The 20,768-nt window shown below is 29.5% G+C and overlaps 1 protein-coding gene and 1 pseudogene across 1 annotated transcript in view; one reads left to right on the top strand and one right to left on the bottom strand.

Annotated features, from left to right (window-relative positions):
* The window catches only part of LOC145284544 (uncharacterized), a 62,782-nt gene that overhangs the window by 18,488 nt on the left and 23,526 nt on the right, over nt 1-20,768 (bottom strand). Inside the window, exon 2 of the mRNA XM_080133449.1 lies at nt 9,790-9,873. Coding sequence (XP_079989575.1) covers nt 9,790-9,873 — 84 coding nt within the window. The remainder of the gene's footprint in view (nt 1-9,789; nt 9,874-20,768) is intronic.
* On the top strand, nt 8,466-8,591 carry LOC145285363 (U2 spliceosomal RNA; annotated as a pseudogene).

Below are 20,768 nucleotides of genomic sequence, written 5' to 3' on the forward strand. Positions count from 1 at the left end.
CCTTTTATTTAGTGGAAATGACTTGATTTAACCTTTTATTTAGTGGAAATGATTTGATTTAACCTTTTATTTAGTGGAAATGATTTGATTTAACCTTTTATTTAGTGGAAATGATTTGATTTAACCTTTTATTTAGTGGAAATGACTTGATTTAACCTTTTATTTAGTGGAAATGACTTGATTTAACCTTTTATTTAGTGGAAATGATTTGATTTAACCTTTTATTTAGTGGAAATGACTTGATTTAACCTTTTATTTAGTGGAAATGATTTGATTTAACCTTTTATTTAGTGGAAATGATTTGATTTAACCTTTTATTTAGTGGAAATGATTTGATTTAACCTTTTATTTAGTGGAAATGACTTGATTTAACCTTTTATTTAGTGGAAATGATTTGATTTAACCTTTTATTTAGTGGAAATGATTTGATTTAACCTTTTATTTAGTGGAAATGACTTGATTTAACCTTTTATTTAGTGGAAATGACTTGATTTAACCTTTTATTTAGTGGAAATGACTTGATTTAACCTTTTATTTAGTGGAAATGATTTGATTTAACCTTTTATTTAGTGGAAATGATTTGATTTAACCTTTTATTTAGTGGAAATGATTTGATTTAACCTTTTATTTAGTGGAAATGATTTGATTTAACCTTTTATTTAGTGGAAATGATTTGATTTAACCTTTTATTTAGTGGAAATGATTTGATTTAACCTTTTATTTAGTGAAAATGATTTGATTTAACCTTTTATTTAGTGAAAATGATTTGATTTAACCTTTTATTTAGTGGAAATGATTTGATTTAACCTTTTATTTAGTGGAAATGATTTGATTTAACCTTTTATTTAGTGGAAATGATTTGATTTAACCTTTTATTTAGTGGAAAGGATTTGATTTAACCTTTTATTTAGTGGAAAGGATTTGATTTAACCTTTTATTTAGTGGAAAGGATTTGATTTAACCTTTTATTTAGTGGAAAGGATTTGATTTAACCTTTTATTTAGTGGAAATGATTTGATTTAACCTTTTATTTAGTGGAAAGGATTTGATTTAACCTTTTATTTAGTGGAAAGGATTTGATTTAACCTTTTATTTAGTGGAAAGGATTTGATTTAACCTTTTATTTAGTGGAAAGGATTTGATTTAACCTTTTATTTAGTGGAAAGGATTTGATTTAACCTTTTATTTAGTGGAAATGATTTGATTTAACCTTTTATTTAGTGGAAATGACTTGATTTAACCTTTTATTTAGTGGAAATGACTTGATTTAACCTTTTATTTAGTGGAAATGATTTGATTTAACCTTTTATTTAGTGGAAATGATTTGATTTAACCTTTTATTTAGTGGAAATGATTTGATTTAACCTTTTATTTAGTGGAAATGATTTGATTTAACCTTTTATTTAGTGGAAATGATTTGATTTAACCTTTTATTTAGTGGAAATGATTTGATTTAACCTTTTATTTAGTGGAAATGATTTGATTTAACCTTTTATTTAGTGGAAATGACTTGATTTAACCTTTTATTTAGTGGAAATGATTTGATTTAACCTTTTATTTAGTGGAAATGATTTGATTTAACCTTTTATTTAGTGGAAATGATTTGATTTAACCTTTTATTTAGTGGAAATGATTTGATTTAACCTTTTATTTAGTGGAAATGATTTGATTTAACCTTTTATTTAGTGGAAATGATTTGATTTAACCTTTTATTTAGTGGAAATGACTTGATTTAACCTTTTATTTAGTGGAAAGGATTTGATTTAACCTTTTATTTAGTGGAAATGACTTGATTTAACCTTTTATTTAGTGGAAATGATTTGATTTAACCTTTTATTTAGTGGAAATGATTTGATTTAACCTTTTATTTAGTGGAAATGATTTGATTTAACCTTTTATTTAGTGGAAATGACTTGATTTAACCTTTTATTTAGTGGAAATGACTTGATTTAACCTTTTATTTAGTGGAAATGATTTGATTTAACCTTTTATTTAGTGGAAATGACTTGATTTAACCTTTTATTTAGTGGAAATGATTTGATTTAACCTTTTATTTAGTGGAAATGATTTGATTTAACCTTTTATTTAGTGGAAATGATTTGATTTAACCTTTTATTTAGTGGAAATGACTTGATTTAACCTTTTATTTAGTGGAAATGATTTGATTTAACCTTTTATTTAGTGGAAATGATTTGATTTAACCTTTTATTTAGTGGAAATGACTTGATTTAACCTTTTATTTAGTGGAAATGACTTGATTTAACCTTTTATTTAGTGGAAATGACTTGATTTAACCTTTTATTTAGTGGAAATGATTTGATTTAACCTTTTATTTAGTGGAAATGATTTGATTTAACCTTTTATTTAGTGGAAATGATTTGATTTAACCTTTTATTTAGTGGAAATGATTTGATTTAACCTTTTATTTAGTGGAAATGATTTGATTTAACCTTTTATTTAGTGGAAATGATTTGATTTAACCTTTTATTTAGTGGAAATGATTTGATTTAACCTTTTATTTAGTGGAAATGATTTGATTTAACCTTTTATTTAGTGGAAATGATTTGATTTAACCTTTTATTTAGTGGAAAGGATTTGATTTAACCTTTTATTTAGTGGAAAGGATTTGATTTAACCTTTTATTTAGTGGAAAGGATTTGATTTAACCTTTTATTTAGTGGAAAGGATTTGATTTAACCTTTTATTTAGTGGAAAGGATTTGATTTAACCTTTTATTTAGTGGAAAGGATTTGATTTAACCTTTTATTTAGTGGAAATGATTTGATTTAACCTTTTATTTAGTGGAAATGATTTGATTTAACCTTTTATTTAGTGGAAAGGATTTGATTTAACCTTTTATTTAGTGGAAAGGATTTGATTTAACCTTTTATTTAGTGGAAAGGATTTGATTTAACCTTTTATTTAGTGGAAAGGATTTGATTTAACCTTTTATTTAGTGGAAAGGATTTGATTTAACCTTTTATTTAGTGGAAAGGATTTGATTTAACCTTTTATTTAGTGGAAATGATTTGATTTAACCTTTTATTTAGTGGAAATGATTTGATTTAACCTTTTATTTAGTGGAAATGATTTGATTTAACCTTTTATTTAGTGGAAATGACTTGATTTAACCTTTTATTTAGTGGAAATGATTTGATTTAACCTTTTATTTAGTGGAAATGATTTGATTTAACCTTTTATTTAGTGGAAATGATTTGATTTAACCTTTTATTTAGTGGAAATGATTTGATTTAACCTTTTATTTAGTGGAAATGATTTGATTTAACCTTTTATTTAGTGGAAATGATTTGATTTAACCTTTTATTTAGTGGAAATGATTTGATTTAACCTTTTATTTAGTGGAAATGATTTGATTTAACCTTTTATTTAGTGGAAATGATTTGATTTAACCTTTTATTTAGTGGAAATGATTTGATTTAACCTTTTATTTAGTGGAAAGGATTTGATTTAACCTTTTATTTAGTGGAAATGATTTGATTTAACCTTTTATTTAGTGGAAATGATTTGATTTAAACTTTTATTTAGTGGAAATGACTTGATTTAACCTTTTATTTAGTGGAAATGATTTGATTTAACCTTTTATTTAGTGGAAATGATTTGATTTAACCTTTTATTTAGTGGAAATGATTTGATTTAACCTTTTATTTAGTGGAAATGACTTGATTTAACCTTTTATTTAGTGGAAATGATTTGATTTAACCTTTTATTTAGTGGAAATGATTTGATTTAACCTTTTATTTAGTGAAAATGATTTGATTTAACCTTTTATTTAGTGGAAATGATTTGATTTAACCTTTTATTTAGTGGAAATGATTTGATTTAACCTTTTATTTAGTGGAAATGACTTGATTTAACCTTTTATTTAGTGGAAATGACTTGATTTAACCTTTTATTTAGTGGAAATGATTTGATTTAACCTTTTATTTTTTGGAAATGATTGGATTTAACCTTTTATTTAGTGGAAATGATTTGATTTAACCTTTTATTTAGTGGAAATGATTTGATTTAACCTTTTATTTAGTGGAAATGATTTGATTTAACCTTTTATTTAGTGGAAATGATTTGATTTAACCTTTTATTTAGTGGAAATGATTTGATTTAACCTTTTATTTAGTGGAAATGATTTGATTTAACCTTTTATTTAGTGGAAATGATTTGATTTAACCTTTTATTTAGTGGAAATGATTTGATTTAACCTTTTATTTAGTGGAAATGATTTGATTTAACCTTTTATTTAGTGGAAAGGATTTGATTTAACCTTTTATTTAGTGGAAAGGATTTGATTTAACCTTTTATTTAGTGGAAAGGATTTGATTTAACCTTTTATTTAGTGGAAAGGATTTGATTTAACCTTTTATTTAGTGGAAAGGATTTGATTTAACCTTTTATTTAGTGGAAAGGATTTGATTTAACCTTTTATTTAGTGGAAATGATTTGATTTAACCTTTTATTTAGTGGAAAGGATTTGATTTAACCTTTTATTTAGTGGAAAGGATTTGATTTAACCTTTTATTTAGTGGAAAGGATTTGATTTAACCTTTTATTTAGTGGAAAGGATTTGATTTAACCTTTTATTTAGTGGAAAGGATTTGATTTAACCTTTTATTTAGTGGAAAGGATTTGATTTAACCTTTTATTTAGTGGAAATGATTTGATTTAACCTTTTATTTAGTGGAAAGGATTTGATTTAACCTTTTATTTAGTGGAAAGGATTTGATTTAACCTTTTATTTAGTGGAAATGACTTGATTTAACCTTTTATTTAGTGGAAATGATTTGATTTAACCTTTTATTTAGTGGAAATGATTTGATTTAACCTTTTATTTAGTGGAAATGATTTGATTTAACCTTTTATTTAGTGGAAATGATTTGATTTAACCTTTTATTTAGTGGAAATGATTTGATTTAACCTTTTATTTAGTGGAAATGATTTGATTTAACCTTTTATTTAGTGGAAATGATTTGATTTAACCTTTTATTTAGTGGAAATGATTTGATTTAACCTTTTATTTAGTGGAAATGATTTGATTTAACCTTTTATTTAGTGGAAATGATTTGATTTAACCTTTTATTTAGTGGAAATGATTTGATTTAACCTTTTATTTAGTGGAAATGATTTGATTTAACCTTTTATTTAGTGGAAATGATTTGATTTAACCTTTTATTTAGTGGAAATGATTTGATTTAACCTTTTATTTAGTGGAAATGACTTGATTTAACCTTTTATTTAGTGCAAAAGGCTTGATTTAACCTTTTATTTAGTGGAAATGACTTGATTTAACCTTTTATTTAGTGGAAATGATTTGATTTAACCTTTTATTTAGTGGAAATGATTTGATTTAACCTTTTATTTAGTGGAAATGATTTGATTTAACCTTTTATTTAGTGGAAATGATTTGATTTAACCTTTTATTTAGTGGAAATGATTTGATTTAACCTTTTATTTAGTGGAAATGACTTGATTTAACCTTTTATTTAGTGGAAATGATTTGATTTAACCTTTTATTTAGTGGAAATGATTTGATTTAACCTTTTATTTAGTGGAAATGATTTGATTTAACCTTTTATTGAGTGGAAATGATTTGATTTAACCTTTTATTGAGTGGAAATGATTTGATTTAACCTTTTATTTAGTGGAAATGACTTGATTTAACCTTTTATTTAGTGGAAAGGATTTTATTTAACCTTTTATTTAGTGGAAATGACTTGATTTAACCTTTTATTTAGTGGAAATGATTTGATTTAACCTTTTATTTAGTGGAAATGATTTGATTTAACCTTTTATTTAGTGGAAATGATTTGATTTAACCTTTTATTTCGTGGAAATGATTTGATTTAACCTTTTATTTAGTGGAAATGACTTGATTTAACCTTTTATTTAGTGGAAATGACTTGATTTAACCTTTTATTTAGTGGAAATGACTTGATTTAACCTTTTATTTAGTGGAAATGACTTGATTTAACCTTTTATTTAGTGGAAATGATTTGATTTAACCTTTTATTTAGTGGAAATGATTTGATTTAACCTTTTATTTAGTGGAAATGATTTGATTTAACCTTTTATTTAGTGGAAATGATTTGATTTAACCTTTTATTTAGTGGAAATGACTTGATTTAACCTTTTATTTAGTGGAAATGATTTGATTTAACCTTTTATTTAGTGGAAATGATTTGATTTAACCTTTTATTTAGTGGAAATGACTTGATTTAACCTTTTATTTAGTGGAAATGACTTGATTTAACCTTTTATTTAGTGGAAATGACTTGATTTAACCTTTTATTTAGTGGAAATGATTTGATTTAACCTTTTATTTAGTGGAAATGACTTGATTTAACCTTTTATTTAGTGGAAATGATTTGATTTAACCTTTTATTTAGTGGAAATGATTTGATTTAACCTTTTATTTAGTGGAAATGATTTGATTTAACCTTTTATTTAGTGGAAATGATTTGATTTAACCTTTTATTTAGTGGAAATGATTTGATTTAACCTTTTATTTAGTGGAAATGATTTGATTTAACCTTTTATTTAGTGGAAATGATTTGATTTAACCTTTTATTTAGTGGAAATGACTTGATTTAACCTTTTATTTAGTGGAAATGATTTGATTTAACCTTTTATTTAGTGGAAATGATTTGATTTAACCTTTTATTTAGTGGAAATGATTTGATTTAACCTTTTATTTAGTGGAAATGATTTGATTTAACCTTTTATTTAGTGGAAATGATTTGATTTAACCTTTTATTTAGTGGAAATGACTTGATTTAACCTTTTATTTAGTGGAAATGATTTGATTTAACCTTTTATTTAGTGGAAATGATTTGATTTAACCTTTTATTTAGTGGAAATGATTTGATTTAACCTTTTATTTAGTGGAAATGATTTGATTTAACCTTTTATTTAGTGGAAATGATTTGATTTAACCTTTTATTTAGTGGAAATGATTTGATTTAACCTTTTATTTAGTGGAAATGATTTGATTTAACCTTTTATTTAGTGGAAATGATTTGATTTAACCTTTTATTTAGTGGAAATGATTTGATTTAACCTTTTATTTAGTGGAAATGACTTGATTTAACCTTTTATTTAGTGGAAAGGATTTGATTTAACCTTTTATTTAGTGGAAATGATTTGATTTAACCTTTTATTTAGTGGAAATGATTTGATTTAACCTTTTATTTAGTGGAAATGATTTGATTTAACCTTTTATTTAGTAGAAATGATTTGATTTAACCTTTTATTTAGTGGAAATGATTTGATTTAACCTTTTATTTAGTGGAAATGATTTGATTTAACCTTTTATTTAGTGGAAATGATTTGATTTAACCTTTTATTTAGTGGAAATGATTTGATTTAACCTTTTATTAAGTGGAAATGATTTGATTTAACCTTTTATTTAGTGGAAATGATTTGATTTAACCTTTTATTTAGTGGAAATGATTTGATTTAACCTTTTATTTAGTGGAAAGGATTTGATTTAACCTTTTATTTAGTGGAAATGATTTGATTTAACCTTTTATTTAGTGGAAATGATTTGATTTAACCTTTTATTTAGTGGAAATGATTTGATTTAACCTTTTATTTAGTGGAAATGATTTGATTTAACCTTTTATTTAGTGGAAATGATTTGATTTAACCTTTTATTTAGTGGAAATGACTTGATTTTTAGCAAAGTGTGACATTTTTTTTTAGTCGCGTGCAAGCGACTCTATAAGTCATGCCGTCGGTTCGTCTGTGGGTCTGTCTGTCCGTAACACTTTTGTGCTTGGCCTTTTTGGTTAAGATCAAAAGTCTGTTGTTAATAGATGCTATTCTCAACTTTTTAAGCTTTTCTTGGCCTTTTGGCCAAGATTAAAGTGTAGTATCACAAATGAGATTTTATTAAGATTATCATTTTTGTATTTTTTGATATGAATAAAAAATGTTTTAAAATTGGGTTTTAGAAGCCCCCCCCCTCCCACCACACACACATAAATACAAATTTAAAGGGGAAACCATGATAAAAGAGGCTGGCCAAGAAAAAAATCATTTAAAATTTACAACACAGACGAGATGAATCAACCAACCTCACCATCCCCCCTTCTTTTTGAGTTGGCCTTGTGCCTAAGATTTTTGTTCATTTTCCCAATCGTATTTTTCTTTCCTGTGAATAAAAAATTTAATATCTCAAAGTGAAGTATCTGTTCCGGCAGATACTGCAAGCAAAGACCATATGTGGGGGCAGCCCCACATATAAGACTTTGTGCCTAATTTTCTCTGTAGGGGAGCAAATAAATACCAACCTCACATATAAGACCTTGGTCAATGTAGGGGCAACCCTTGATACCAATTGTCACTATCCAGCTCCCCTACTCCCCGGGGAGTTGGTCCCCATTTCCCCTTCACTCCTCACATTAAAAATCGGCCTTGCGCCTAATTTGCTCGGTGGGGGAGCAAATAAATACAGCTTTTCTTGGCCTCTTGGCCAAGATCAAAGTGTAGTATCTATTCTTACTACATGCTGTACTTATTGTGATATAAAGTGGGGGATCACTTTTCTAAATTAATTTAATGTAAAATGATCACCCACTTTACAACCAGTCAGTCTCAAAGCCATTCAAGTCATTCTCCATATCATTCAAGTTGTTTTTGAAGGATTCCAGTTATTTTTTAAGCATTCAAGTCATTCTTAAGGTCATTCAATTCATCCTTAAGTTCATTAAAGTCATCCTAAGTCATTTACTTTTTATTTATTTAAGTCATTTCAGCCCATTTTTCGGTCATTTTAGTTTATCTTTAAGAATTTCATGTCAATCCTATATTCACGCATTCATTCATTACACGAGAGCACGCGACTAATAGCTATCGGCCTTGTTTTTTTTTTTGTTTTTTTTACAAAGGAGTCACCACTTATCAAGGCCCAGAGACTACTCGAGGATAAGGGTTAATGAGTGTACAGTGGTCAAGGGGAACATTTCAGTCATCGTAGTAGTGGAAATTTGGTAAATTGGATTACTTAAGGGGATGGCTCATCAAGAATTTGTTTATGTTGGACTTGAAGACGACCATAAGTTGGAAGTTAGAAACAAATCCACCTTACACACACCCTTCGGAAGCAAATTAATTTCTTTTTTTACGATCATATTTAAAAAGATAAATACATTTTTATTAATTACCAAAATGTTAATGTTTAAATATTTAGTTGCTTCCCATGAGAACAAAATGTGACACAAGGTCGTTTTTAATATGGGGGAAAACTAGCAGCCCAAAAAGGGGCACTCTGGCAGTAGGCAAAAATACAAATTGCCTTAGTAAAGAAGGGTTTTCCCTACATTGACTAAGGACAAATGAACTTAAATGTAGCATCAGAACATACCTTATTTAATATTTATTTTTGTTTTATACTAATGAGTCATTGGTCATCAAGATCTAAAAGGCACTCAAGGATAAAGGTTTGACAGGTGGAGATGATTAAAACAAAATTTGATTATTTAAGAGGACGGCTTGACAAGAATTTGTTAACATTAGACTTGAAGACAATGTTGTAATCAGCTGGGAAGCAGTCCTGTGTCTATATGAAAGGTTTTATTTTGTGCATACAAATTTATGAATTAAATGTTATTTAAATTTTTTGTTTCAAATATTTTAAGGAGCAAATTTTTCAAAGCAATAACAAAGCATCAAAACCAGCTCATAGTTAAATATGACATTGAAAAAAATATAATTTCACTAAATAATTTGTAAAAATAATCTTTGCTAAATGTGTGAAGGAAATAATCAAGAACTTGCCTTTCGAAGCATCCCGCGGACAATTCGAGCACGGTCGCGAAGACATGTGCTTTTGATATGGGTAATACATATAAGGAAATAGACCTGTGAATAGAAAAAAAAAAAACAAAAAAAACACTTAAATGCTATTTTTCATAACATTTCAAACTCTCCTAATCTATTATATAAAAACAGTTGCATCTTTTTTCATTTTTATTTTCTTATTTTGTTTTTGCTGAGGATGAGGCATTGTACTGGATGCCAGACTATTTCAGTCACTCCAACTGAAAACCCTTTTTAAGATTCCAACCGTTCCTTTGAGTGCGATTATTTGTATTTCTCTTGCACTTGGTTCACCAAGTATATTCACCAATATCAAGCCAAACGTAAAAAACTACAAAAGAAAACCCCACAAAGTTGGTGTATTCTTGATCGGCATGGTCTTGGATAAATAAAATCTAAAATTTAGAAAAAATATTCACTTTCTGGAGGTCAACTTGGGGGGATAGGGGGGGGGTTAAACAAAAACGATCTTCTTGTGATGACGAGCGGTTCTACACATGCGCCAGATGACGTCATGACCTGATTTACTTTAAATAGTTGAAAAACTGAACAAATTTCATGTACGTCACGTTAGGTCAGTTGATTAGCGCGTTGGTTCATTATCTAAACGTTTTAGGTTCGAATCGTGGTGTAAGATGTCTTTTTTTTTTTTCGATTTTTTAAATTTAAATATTGAACCAGTGTTATTTAAGCCATTTTTCACGTAACGTTCGTTTTTCTGTTTGTTTTTTTTTTACTTCGCTTATCTACCCCCGACCACACACCCAAAAACACCCGGGTATCTACCGATTTTTTAAATTTTAATATCGAAACAGGCTTATTTAAGCCATTTTTCACGTGTTCGTTTTTCTGTTTTCATCGTTCGTTTGCCTTACGTTAGTTTTTTTTGTGTTTTTTTTTCGATGTTTTGATTACTCACCCCCGCTTAAGTTTTAACATTGTTTTCTTTTTTACTTCGCTTATAACAAACAAACCTGGTCATTGACGTCATCGTCGTAACACTCAACGACTTCTGTGTGCGCACCTGTCAATTTGGTTCTTACTTAAATAAATTCAAACATCTTTCAGTAACTCATTTTGGCTGGCCGATTTTATTTTCAAACTTCGCTTCAGGGCTTCGGGTTTGATCCTACCGTTTCTTTTTTATTTAACACCACACACACCTCCAAACACCCGGGCAACACGCTAGTCTATAATATAAATCTCACCTGTCTGTTTAAATGTATGTATGTATGTCTCCCTAAAACTTTTGACAGAGGCAACGGGTTTTCACGAAATCGGTATCGTTTTGAAGCTCAACGTCTGACGATAAATATTGAAAAACTGAATAAAAATATTAATTCCTTCACTCTCAATTGGGCAGTTTTCTACAAAGAGAGATCGATTTTTTGCAAGCCATTTTTGCAAGTCATCGTATCGGTTGGATTGACTTTGCCTAATTTTAACATTCCAAACTTCTGGCCGTGTCATGGAGTAGAGGTAAGACGTCAGATTTTCTTTTCCACCTTCACGTCATGGGTTCGAGTCTACCTACCTACAAGCACTTTTTTTTTTAATTGTTCAACACACACCTCCAGGCACCCAGGTTATATAAAGGAGAGATGTCTATTAGTGTGAATGTATGTATGTGCATTTGTATGTCTTGTTAAAACTTTTGAAATCCAAAGAGAAAAACGATTGCAGTACTGTCTTAAAGGACAGGGACTGACGCATGATATGTTAAATTTAGAACAAAATATTCATTTTCTACCTTAACGACCACAGAATATGATTGGGGGGGGGGTTACGTAAAATCGTCTCTAAACGATTTTGAATCTGCACCTACGTGAACTACTTCCCCTCTTAGATACTTTCAGTATATAAATTTGCAACGTTAAAGTATGATTTGCCGTGGCTGAATAGGTTGGAGAGTTGTCCAAGAACTATTAGTCTTTGTTTTTCGCGCCCACCTTATAGCGAGCATTTCGTTTTTTATTTTTAACATATTTTTGAAAACGTTTATTTCGGTAAGCTTTTGCATTTTTGTATTATTTACTTGGTTCAAAACAAATAATTGGAGGGATTTTTTATCAGCAGTTAATTAAATTAAAAAGTCATTTTTCTTGTTTTGAATTTTTTTTTATTTCCGACTGATTTAGCCGAGGGCTGATTTAAAGATCAGATTACTATTAAATGCATGAATATTACTTACGTAACTCACAAATATTTCTTTTTTTAAAATTGTAATCACTTAAAACATTTTATTTCCTCGTTCACATGCCCCAATTTTGAATTCATAGCAGTAAGCTGACATCAATGGATTTTTTTCAAACTGATAAATTATTGCACAGTAAAAATAATTAAATTAAAGCACAAAATCATTTAACATATGTAGTCAAATGCAACTTCATTTTATATTTTTTATATGGCCTGGGCAACACCAGGTAGCCCTGCTAGTCTATTATATAAAGGAGAGATATCTGTGCATATATGTCCAGCTAGAGAGGAATGCGTTGGACCTAAGGAGAAGGTGAGGCTTAGGAAGGAAATGTTAAATGGAAGAGGAGAAGAGAGAAATGGCTAGAGAGAGGTAGAAGTTTTGCACCAAGTAAAGATTAGATACCCCGTGGCAAAAGACGAAGATTGGCGAACATTTCAAGTGACATCAGTTGTTCGACTTTGACATTGCCGGTGGTTGTTTGTAAACACGTCAAATAGCAGACATGGTCGAATGTTCGCAAGCAAGATTTTTAAAAATATATTTACAAAACTAAGATTTAAAAGAAAAAATATATATTTACGAAACGTTTTTTAATATTTACAAAACTTTTAAGGATTTAAAAAAACAAACTTTTTTCTATTTACACAAAACTTTTTAATGTAAGTAACAAAACGAACGTATTTAAACAAAATATATTTAAATAAATGGGTTTCTTTCTGAGTGCTTTTTTTTTTTTTTTTTTTTAATATATTTACCGAACTTTTTAATAAAACTAATAATTATAATTATGATAAAAATAAAGAAATAACTAAATGAATAAAAAGAATGAGCTATATTAATCAGAAAACATTAAAAACTGGTATTATAACTGGGAATTTTGGATGCTGATCTCTCTTCTCTCTTAAAAAAAAATACATATTTTTAAAGACTTAAGTAAAATTATTTAAAACAAACTTTTTAATGGCAGAAACAAATATAAAATAACTGACATGTTCGGATTTTTGTGAACGTTTTGTGGGTTTTTGCGACCAAGATTGATTTTTATGTACAGTGTGTGTGTTTTTAATACAATTCAATATTTATTGAAAGTGCAATGTATGTCGGTAGTTAGTGAAGGAGAAATCCTTCTAGACCGAGACAATTTTAATGCATAATAAAATCACAAGTATAAGCAACAAGTATAAACAATCGAGATTTAAGAAATATATTATTTTATTCACATGTCTTTTTAAGACTTTTATTTTTATAAAGATGAAATGTAGTATCACAAGTTACAAATTTTTAACTTTTATTTTTATTAAAAAAAAAAAAAAAAAAAAAAAAATTGCTATTTGCTAACTTCTCCACAAAGGCAAATTAAATACAAGTTTTAGCATCCAAAATTTTCAGTTTATACTTGTAATTAATAAAGCTCATTCTTTTTATTGATTTATTTACTTTTATTATAATTATTATTATTAGTTTTACTAAAAAAGTTCTGTGAATATATTAAAAAAAAAAAAAACACATTCAGAAAGACACCCATTTATTTCAATATATTTTGTTTAAATACGTTTGTTTTGTTACTTACATTAAAAAGTTTTGTGTAAATAGAAAAAGTTTTTTAATCCTTAAAAGTTTTGTAAATATTTAATATTAAAAACAAATGTTCTGTAAATATATATTTTTTCTTTTAAACCTTAAAAAGTTTTGTAAATATATTTTAAAAAATCTTGCTCGCGAACATTCGACCATGTCTGCTATTTGACGTGTTTACAAACAACCAACGGCAACGTCAAGGTCAAACAACCGGTGTCACTTGAAATGTTCACCAATCTTTGTCCTCTGCTACAGGGTATGTAATCTTTACTTGGTCCGAAGTTTTATATGAAATGTGTTACACTTTTGCCCTGAAAAATGTCCGGTAGCTCTACTAATCTCTACAATTATATAAATGCAACTTTGTGTGTGTGTGTGTGTGAGTTCATTCCTTATAGACTCCAAAATGGCTGAACAGATTTTCTTTAAAATTTACAGAACTTTAGTGTATAAGTCTGGGAATGATCTTAGTTATGTTTTATCTCAGAATATCCCTGATAATTATCGATAATTGAAACCGTTATTTTAATTTATCTATCATTGGTAAAGCCATTTTTTCCATGTCGTTGCTTAGCAACAATGATAGAATAACGGGCTGTGAAAATTCTACTGTGGGTAAGTTGGTAGCATGTTTTTTTGTCTTTTTTTGCAATACATGGTTTGTAATTCCAAACTCTGCACGTAAATTTCTTAATTTTTTTTTTTTTCAATAACTGCAAAGAATTTTATAAGACTTGAAAATTTATATATATATTTTTTTTTTTTGCATGACGTGGTCTGTAGGTTCAAACCCCACACATAAATTTTTTACTATTTTTTTTGTTAACTGGAAAGAAGTTTATAGAAAATAATTTTATAAAAGAAACAGTAGGTTCTCTAGAGTGCAATGTGGAATAACATATTTTGGACTAAGTTACTGCATGGAGGCATGTGAAGCTTCCTCCCGGGCGATTTCACAGATTTTGGTGACAATAAAAATATAGTAGTATAAAATATTCGTTGATCATCATTCAATCCTGGGCAACGTCGGGTCTCCCTGCTAGTCTGATATATAAAAGGCTATATGTCTGTTTCTCCATATTTTCAAACTATTTCTTCCGAAACTAAAAGTCACAGAGCAGCGCTAGGGGCCTCAAAAGACTGGATATTTTTAATGGACTGTTCTTTTAAGGGTCTTTAGCCAGTTAAAATAATTTTTAAGGGTTAAAAATGGGTCAAAATTGAAAAAATTGTTATACATTTTGTACAATTATCTTAGTTTATTTTTAATCAGTTCATATGCGCGTTACGTTGGTACAGTAGTAACGTCACCAGCTTTTAATGCTAGTTTTGCTTTCGATTCTAGTTGGTGGCATGCGAATACTTTTTTTTACTTTTGAAATCACGACTCCATAATAATATATACAAAATCTGGACAAATTAAAGAATCATATTTAAGTGCATTTTACGACCGGGCACTTCCCTCCCTTTATAAAGTCAGTTTTTCCCCTACTTTTGTGATCAATGGCTTTTCCTTTTTTACTACAAGCTACATAAAAAAATCTATAATATAATAGCCTGAGTGCCCGGCACTGTCTGGGTGTTTGTAGGTATGTGTTGAGAAAAAAAAAAAAAAAAAAAGAAGAAGAAAGTTGTAGCAGGCAGGCAGGCTCGAACCCGTGACGCAAAGGCGGAAAAGAAAGCGGAGGTGTATGTAAGGATGTTGGTTGAGCAAAAAAAAAAAAAAAAAAAATTTAGGAGTAGTAAGCAAGCTTAAATCCGTAACGCGCCAAAGAAAAGGAGGTAAAAAAAAACAAAAAAAACAAATGGTCTTATTGATGCAGCCACCGCGATTGTGACATCACGAGCGGTCGAAATAACGTCTTTTATGCAGTGTCGATGCGAGGTTTAAACAAAAATGTCAGTGAAAAGACCAACCCCTCCTTGTAGGAAAATTCCCAGTTGAGGGTGAAGGAATTAATGATTTTAGCCAATTTTTTTTATATTTGTCATCCGAAGGGTCAAGCTTCAAAATGATATCAATCTCGTGAAAATCCGTTGCCTCTGTCAAAAGTTTTAGGCAGACATACAAACTAGTCATTTTTATGAAATCTTAATTATTCAATACAATAAATATTACCCAAATTATAGTTTTATTTACTTTTTTTTAGTATTTTAACAAATTCTTAAGGGGCACATCCATCCATTTGAAAATTCCTATATTTTAAATTTGCATTGAATTTGATCCATAGTTATTAAAACATCAATTAAGCAAAATTTCCTGAATTTCAATTTCAACTTAGAACCCCTTAAGCTTAAGTCTTAAATTTTATGTACTCTTCAGAATTAAAATCATTTAATGGATTTTGATCAAATTTGGAAGATTCTAGATTTAGTATAATTATATATTTTGATTTTAATTTTTCTAAGAGACATAAAAGTAGTGCAAAACTTCTGCATTAATTTTATTTACCCTGGGACGGGTATTCTTATATATATATATATATATAAAATGTTTGTGCATATACATTCTATTTTTTATAGACCAACGTTTCAACAAGCCTGATGATTACTAGAATAACAGAGCATATATGTATGATATACTGCATTTCAATATCATGTTAGAGAAGACAATTGAAGACAAGGATTTTAAAAGTAATGGAGAGAAAATATTAATAAAATGTGACTAAAATCTGATTATATAAAAAAGTTATGACTTTAAAATGATTACAATATCATTGCATGGTTAAACATTCTTTTGATAATTTAGCCTGGATCGACTCATGTCCAGATCACTTTATGACCAGTTTATCATAATCAATTGCAGCCGTAAGTCAGCAATGACCTGCAATTGAAATCTTATTACTGCTTAAATTAGGAGATGCCCAACGACGCATAATAAAAAATAGAAAATAAAATTGAACTCTTGCCAGTTCCAGTGTATTGTGCCCCTCCACCCACCAGTTTGTATTATCTCCTATCTAAAGTTAGCTGGATTCAATATGTATTGGAAGCCATAATTCCAAAACGTTAGAAGATTAAAAATGCTGCCAAGTGAATGTACATCAGGTAAATATTGATTCAATAATCTATTCTGGTCTGATGCATATCTTTCATATCAGCAAACATGAAAGACATAGCATTTTGGAAGCAAAAAATGTTTACTTTTATCTCAAATAGTGATTCTCGACTGGTGTGTCATCTGATCCTATTAGGAATGCCACAAAATATTGTCACAAATATATAAAATTATACAAATATTAGGAAAGGCCCTATGTGGATTGATCTACATTTTGATGTTAACAGTCTCATCAGGGATTCCATAGTAGCTAATACTATTAATGACTAACCTAAAAAAAAAAAAAAAAAAAAAAAAAAAAATTAGCAAAGATGACATTTAGCAAACTGACACCAATTAAATCAGGTCATTTATTGTTTGGACAAATCACTCCCAACCTCCCACTAATACATTTGTCAGACAAAAACACAACCTCTTTCTTTCTCCATCCCTTTTGAGTGAATGTTTTTTTGTTTCTATTGTGAATAATTCAAATTAGTCACAGATTTATATGTATATATCCAATTAAAACAAATTACAAATATTCAAATCATACTTAATATTCAACCTCGCACATCCATTTAAATTACTTGGCAAAGAAAAAAAAAAAGAGAAAGACATTTTTCATATTAAAATTTCAATCAATTTCGTAGATTTAAAATTAACAAGTTTAAAAGAGAGATACTACATGCCCATATCCAGTAATTAGTTTTTAATCTAAAAACTCGACATGTATTAATCTATGTTTTAATGATGTTAATTGTCACATCAAGGTTTTTTTCTTCTGATGTTTATGATTTCACTTAAAGCTCTACATATGTATTGAGCATTTTTTTTTTTAAATATTAGTGTTGGGGTGATTAATCAGAATCGGAAATCAGAAAAATCGGAAGATTTGGAGATATCGGAATCGGAAAAATTGAATCCTATTTTCTGAATCCAAAATCATTCTTTTAATTGTCTTTATTTACAAAAATTTTTTTTTAAAGTAAAACCTTCCATTTCTGGTAATAATAATAAAAAATAAATATTTATTGATTTTAAAATAGCAGTAAAGCTAAATTCGATAGATTATCCTCCACAAGTGTATTTTGATGTTTAGAAAAATATCTGCACATTTAACATGTTTTTTTACGAAAATCGGGGAAATAACAATCTTATAGTTAAATAATTAGAGATTTATAAAAAATCGAAATCAGTAATTATATCGGAATTAGGAATTTAGGATGGAATCAGGAAAAATATTGGAATCGTCCCATCACTAGAAAATATAATTTTTTAGTTAAATAGATTTGAATTGTGTGCGTGTGTGCACTCGCTTTCATATTTATGACTGTATTTGATCTTATTTGTTAGGAGTAATGTATAGTATCTGTTATATCACTACATTTCATCTTTTCTGTCCTCTGTCAGTGAAGCAGAAATCCTTCTAGAAACAGGTAATATTTATTTTTGCTGCCATCCAGAGTGTCCATTTTTGAAGAGCTGGATTTTTCCTACATTATAAATTTGACTGTCTCTGTCCTCATGGGCTCAACAAAAATAACCTTCTTAGTAGTGACACTCAATATGGTTTCCGTTCTGCTAGATCTACAGCAGATGTGCTTACAGTTATATCACATAGGATTAGCAAATCTCTCGACGGTGGCAATCTTTCTAGGGCAATTGCTCTTGACATATCTAAAGCCTTTGATAGGGTATGGCATAAAGGTTTACTTCATAAGATCGCTAGCTATGGTATAGCTGGAAAAGTCTTCTCAATTATTAAATCATTTCTTTCTGATAGGTTCATAAGAGTAGTAGTTGAGGGGCAAAAATCAGAAGCTCACAGTATTAATGCCGGTGTCCCTCAGGGGTCCATCCTGGGCCCAACTCTTTTCCTGATCTACATTAATGATCTTCCAAATCACATCCTTACATCATTTGTAGACATTTATGCTGACGACACTACCATTTATGGTAGCACATCTAAGACAGTAAATGACCAAGTTCTCTCCAATTCTCTCTCCTCTGATCTTGAGCACGTAGTACAATGGGGTAAGGAGTGGCTGGTTACTTTTAATGTATCTAAAACCAAGCTTCTCTCCTTACATCATCAACATTCTAATCCACATTTGGCATCAATTGAAATGAATGGCTCTCGTCTTCTGGAGGCCTCAAGTTTTGACAAGCTTCTGGGCTTGACCATTACTCCTGATCTTAAATGGAACACGTACATCAAATCTGTTGCCAAGGCCGCTGGGAAAATGGTGGGATCTTTCTATCGATCCGGTAAATATCTCACTGCTAATGCTATTCTCTATCTATATAAGAGCCAGGTACGTCCAAGGATGGAATACTGTTGCCACATCTGGGCAGGAGCTGCTAGAAAGGACTTGTCCTGCCTTGATAGAGTTCAAAATAGACTTCGTAGCCTCGTAGGAGATGTCCTTTTCTCCTCCTTGCAACCTCTATCTCACAGAAGAGATGTTGCAAGTTTGTCTCTGATGTATCGTTATTTTCATGGAAAGTGTTCAACTGAGCTTCAATTTATGGTCCCCCCTCGCCAAACTTTCACAAGAAATACTCGTCTAGCTGTAAACACTATCAATAATTCCCCCCACTCTTTATCTGTGCCTAAACCTAAACGTAGATTCCATGAACAAAGCTTCTTTCTTAGAACTGCACGCCTGTGGAATTGTCTTCCGTTTTCCTGCTTTCCGGCTGACTACAATATGGTTGTGTTCAAGTCTAAAGTAAATAAGTTCTTGATGAGCCGTTCCATATAAGTTATCAAATTTACCAAATTTTCATTACTAATGATTACTATATTGTCCAATTTCTACTGTACACTCTTTAACCCTTATCCTTGAGTGGCCTCTGGGCCTTGATAATGTGGTGATGCCTATGTAAAAAAAAAAAAAAAATAAATAAATAAAAAAAATAAGGGACTAGCAAGTGACTTTGCCTCAAAGTGAGTGAGGTCCTTTGTGTTCTTCTATTCCCAACCCTGAACCTCATAGTATTATTTTTATCTTTTTTTTTTTTTTTTTAATTATATAATTTTTAAGAGGATATTCTAGACATCAACTGACAATCATTTACACTAGGCATACTGTTCTACAGCAAGCTGGAGTGTCAGGCATAGAAGTGAATATTAGATCCAATCAAATGAAATGCATAGAGCACCCTGATTAGAATTAAAGATTACTGGTTCCCTAAACAGTTGATATGGGAACTGCAGCATGGCAAACATCTGAAATACAAGCCAAACAATGGTTTGTAAATGCAATCAAAACCTACCTGAAAACCCTTGACATGAACACAGACAGGAGGATAGATTTTGAGTGATTAGTTTAGCGCAAGCATATCTAGGACAGCTGCAAAAGTTTTCAGTCAAAGTGAATAGAGTCTTTGCTTCGTAAAAGCAGTAAGTGTTGAACATCCCAGACACATTCCAACCTTGCCACATGTAAATAGTTTATGGGGCAGGCCCTGTCAATGGATTGATTTATTGAGTCACATGTGATTTCATGGCAAGCACAAGTGCGTAACAGTCAAACAAGAATTAGATATAGCAATGTACCAGCAGGAGTCAGTATGTCATATCTGTAACAAGATTTGTAAAAATAAGTCAGGGCTGCTAAGCCATCTGTGTTCCAAGAACCAAACATTGTAATCTTGTAGACAGAGACACATTCTATAAAGCAGTGGCAATTACCGCACCAGTAAATCTAAACATAACACTCCACCAAATAATTCAAATTATATTAATTTATTGTAAAAATCCTTTTTTTCAGCCTTAAGAGGAATGGCTAGAGAGTCTATAGTCAAGCAAGGGTTGCACACTCTCCAACTGAACCTCTCCTCAACTAGTTTAGACAGAGTCCAGTCGCAAAAAAATACAGGATGGCCAGAAACAATGCTGAGATAAGCAAAGAAAGACTAATGTTATTTCAGAGTTTTCCTTCTCCTAGATTAGTTGCCCAACTAAGGCCTGAGAACCTAATTTACCCTCTTATTTAATCCATGGAAAAAGGATATACATTCATACTTTTCTCAAGGTTATTAATTAGCTGAGGGTTTTCTCTCAGCACCGAAGCCAACAGAGTCTAAGTCATTATTGATGACTTGTTCCCTGTT

This window comes from Euprymna scolopes, chromosome 9 (assembly GCF_053919585.1).
Source record: "Euprymna scolopes isolate OS-2025 chromosome 9, ASM5391958v1, whole genome shotgun sequence".
NCBI classification, from domain to species: Eukaryota; Metazoa; Mollusca; class Cephalopoda; order Sepiida; family Sepiolidae; genus Euprymna; species Euprymna scolopes.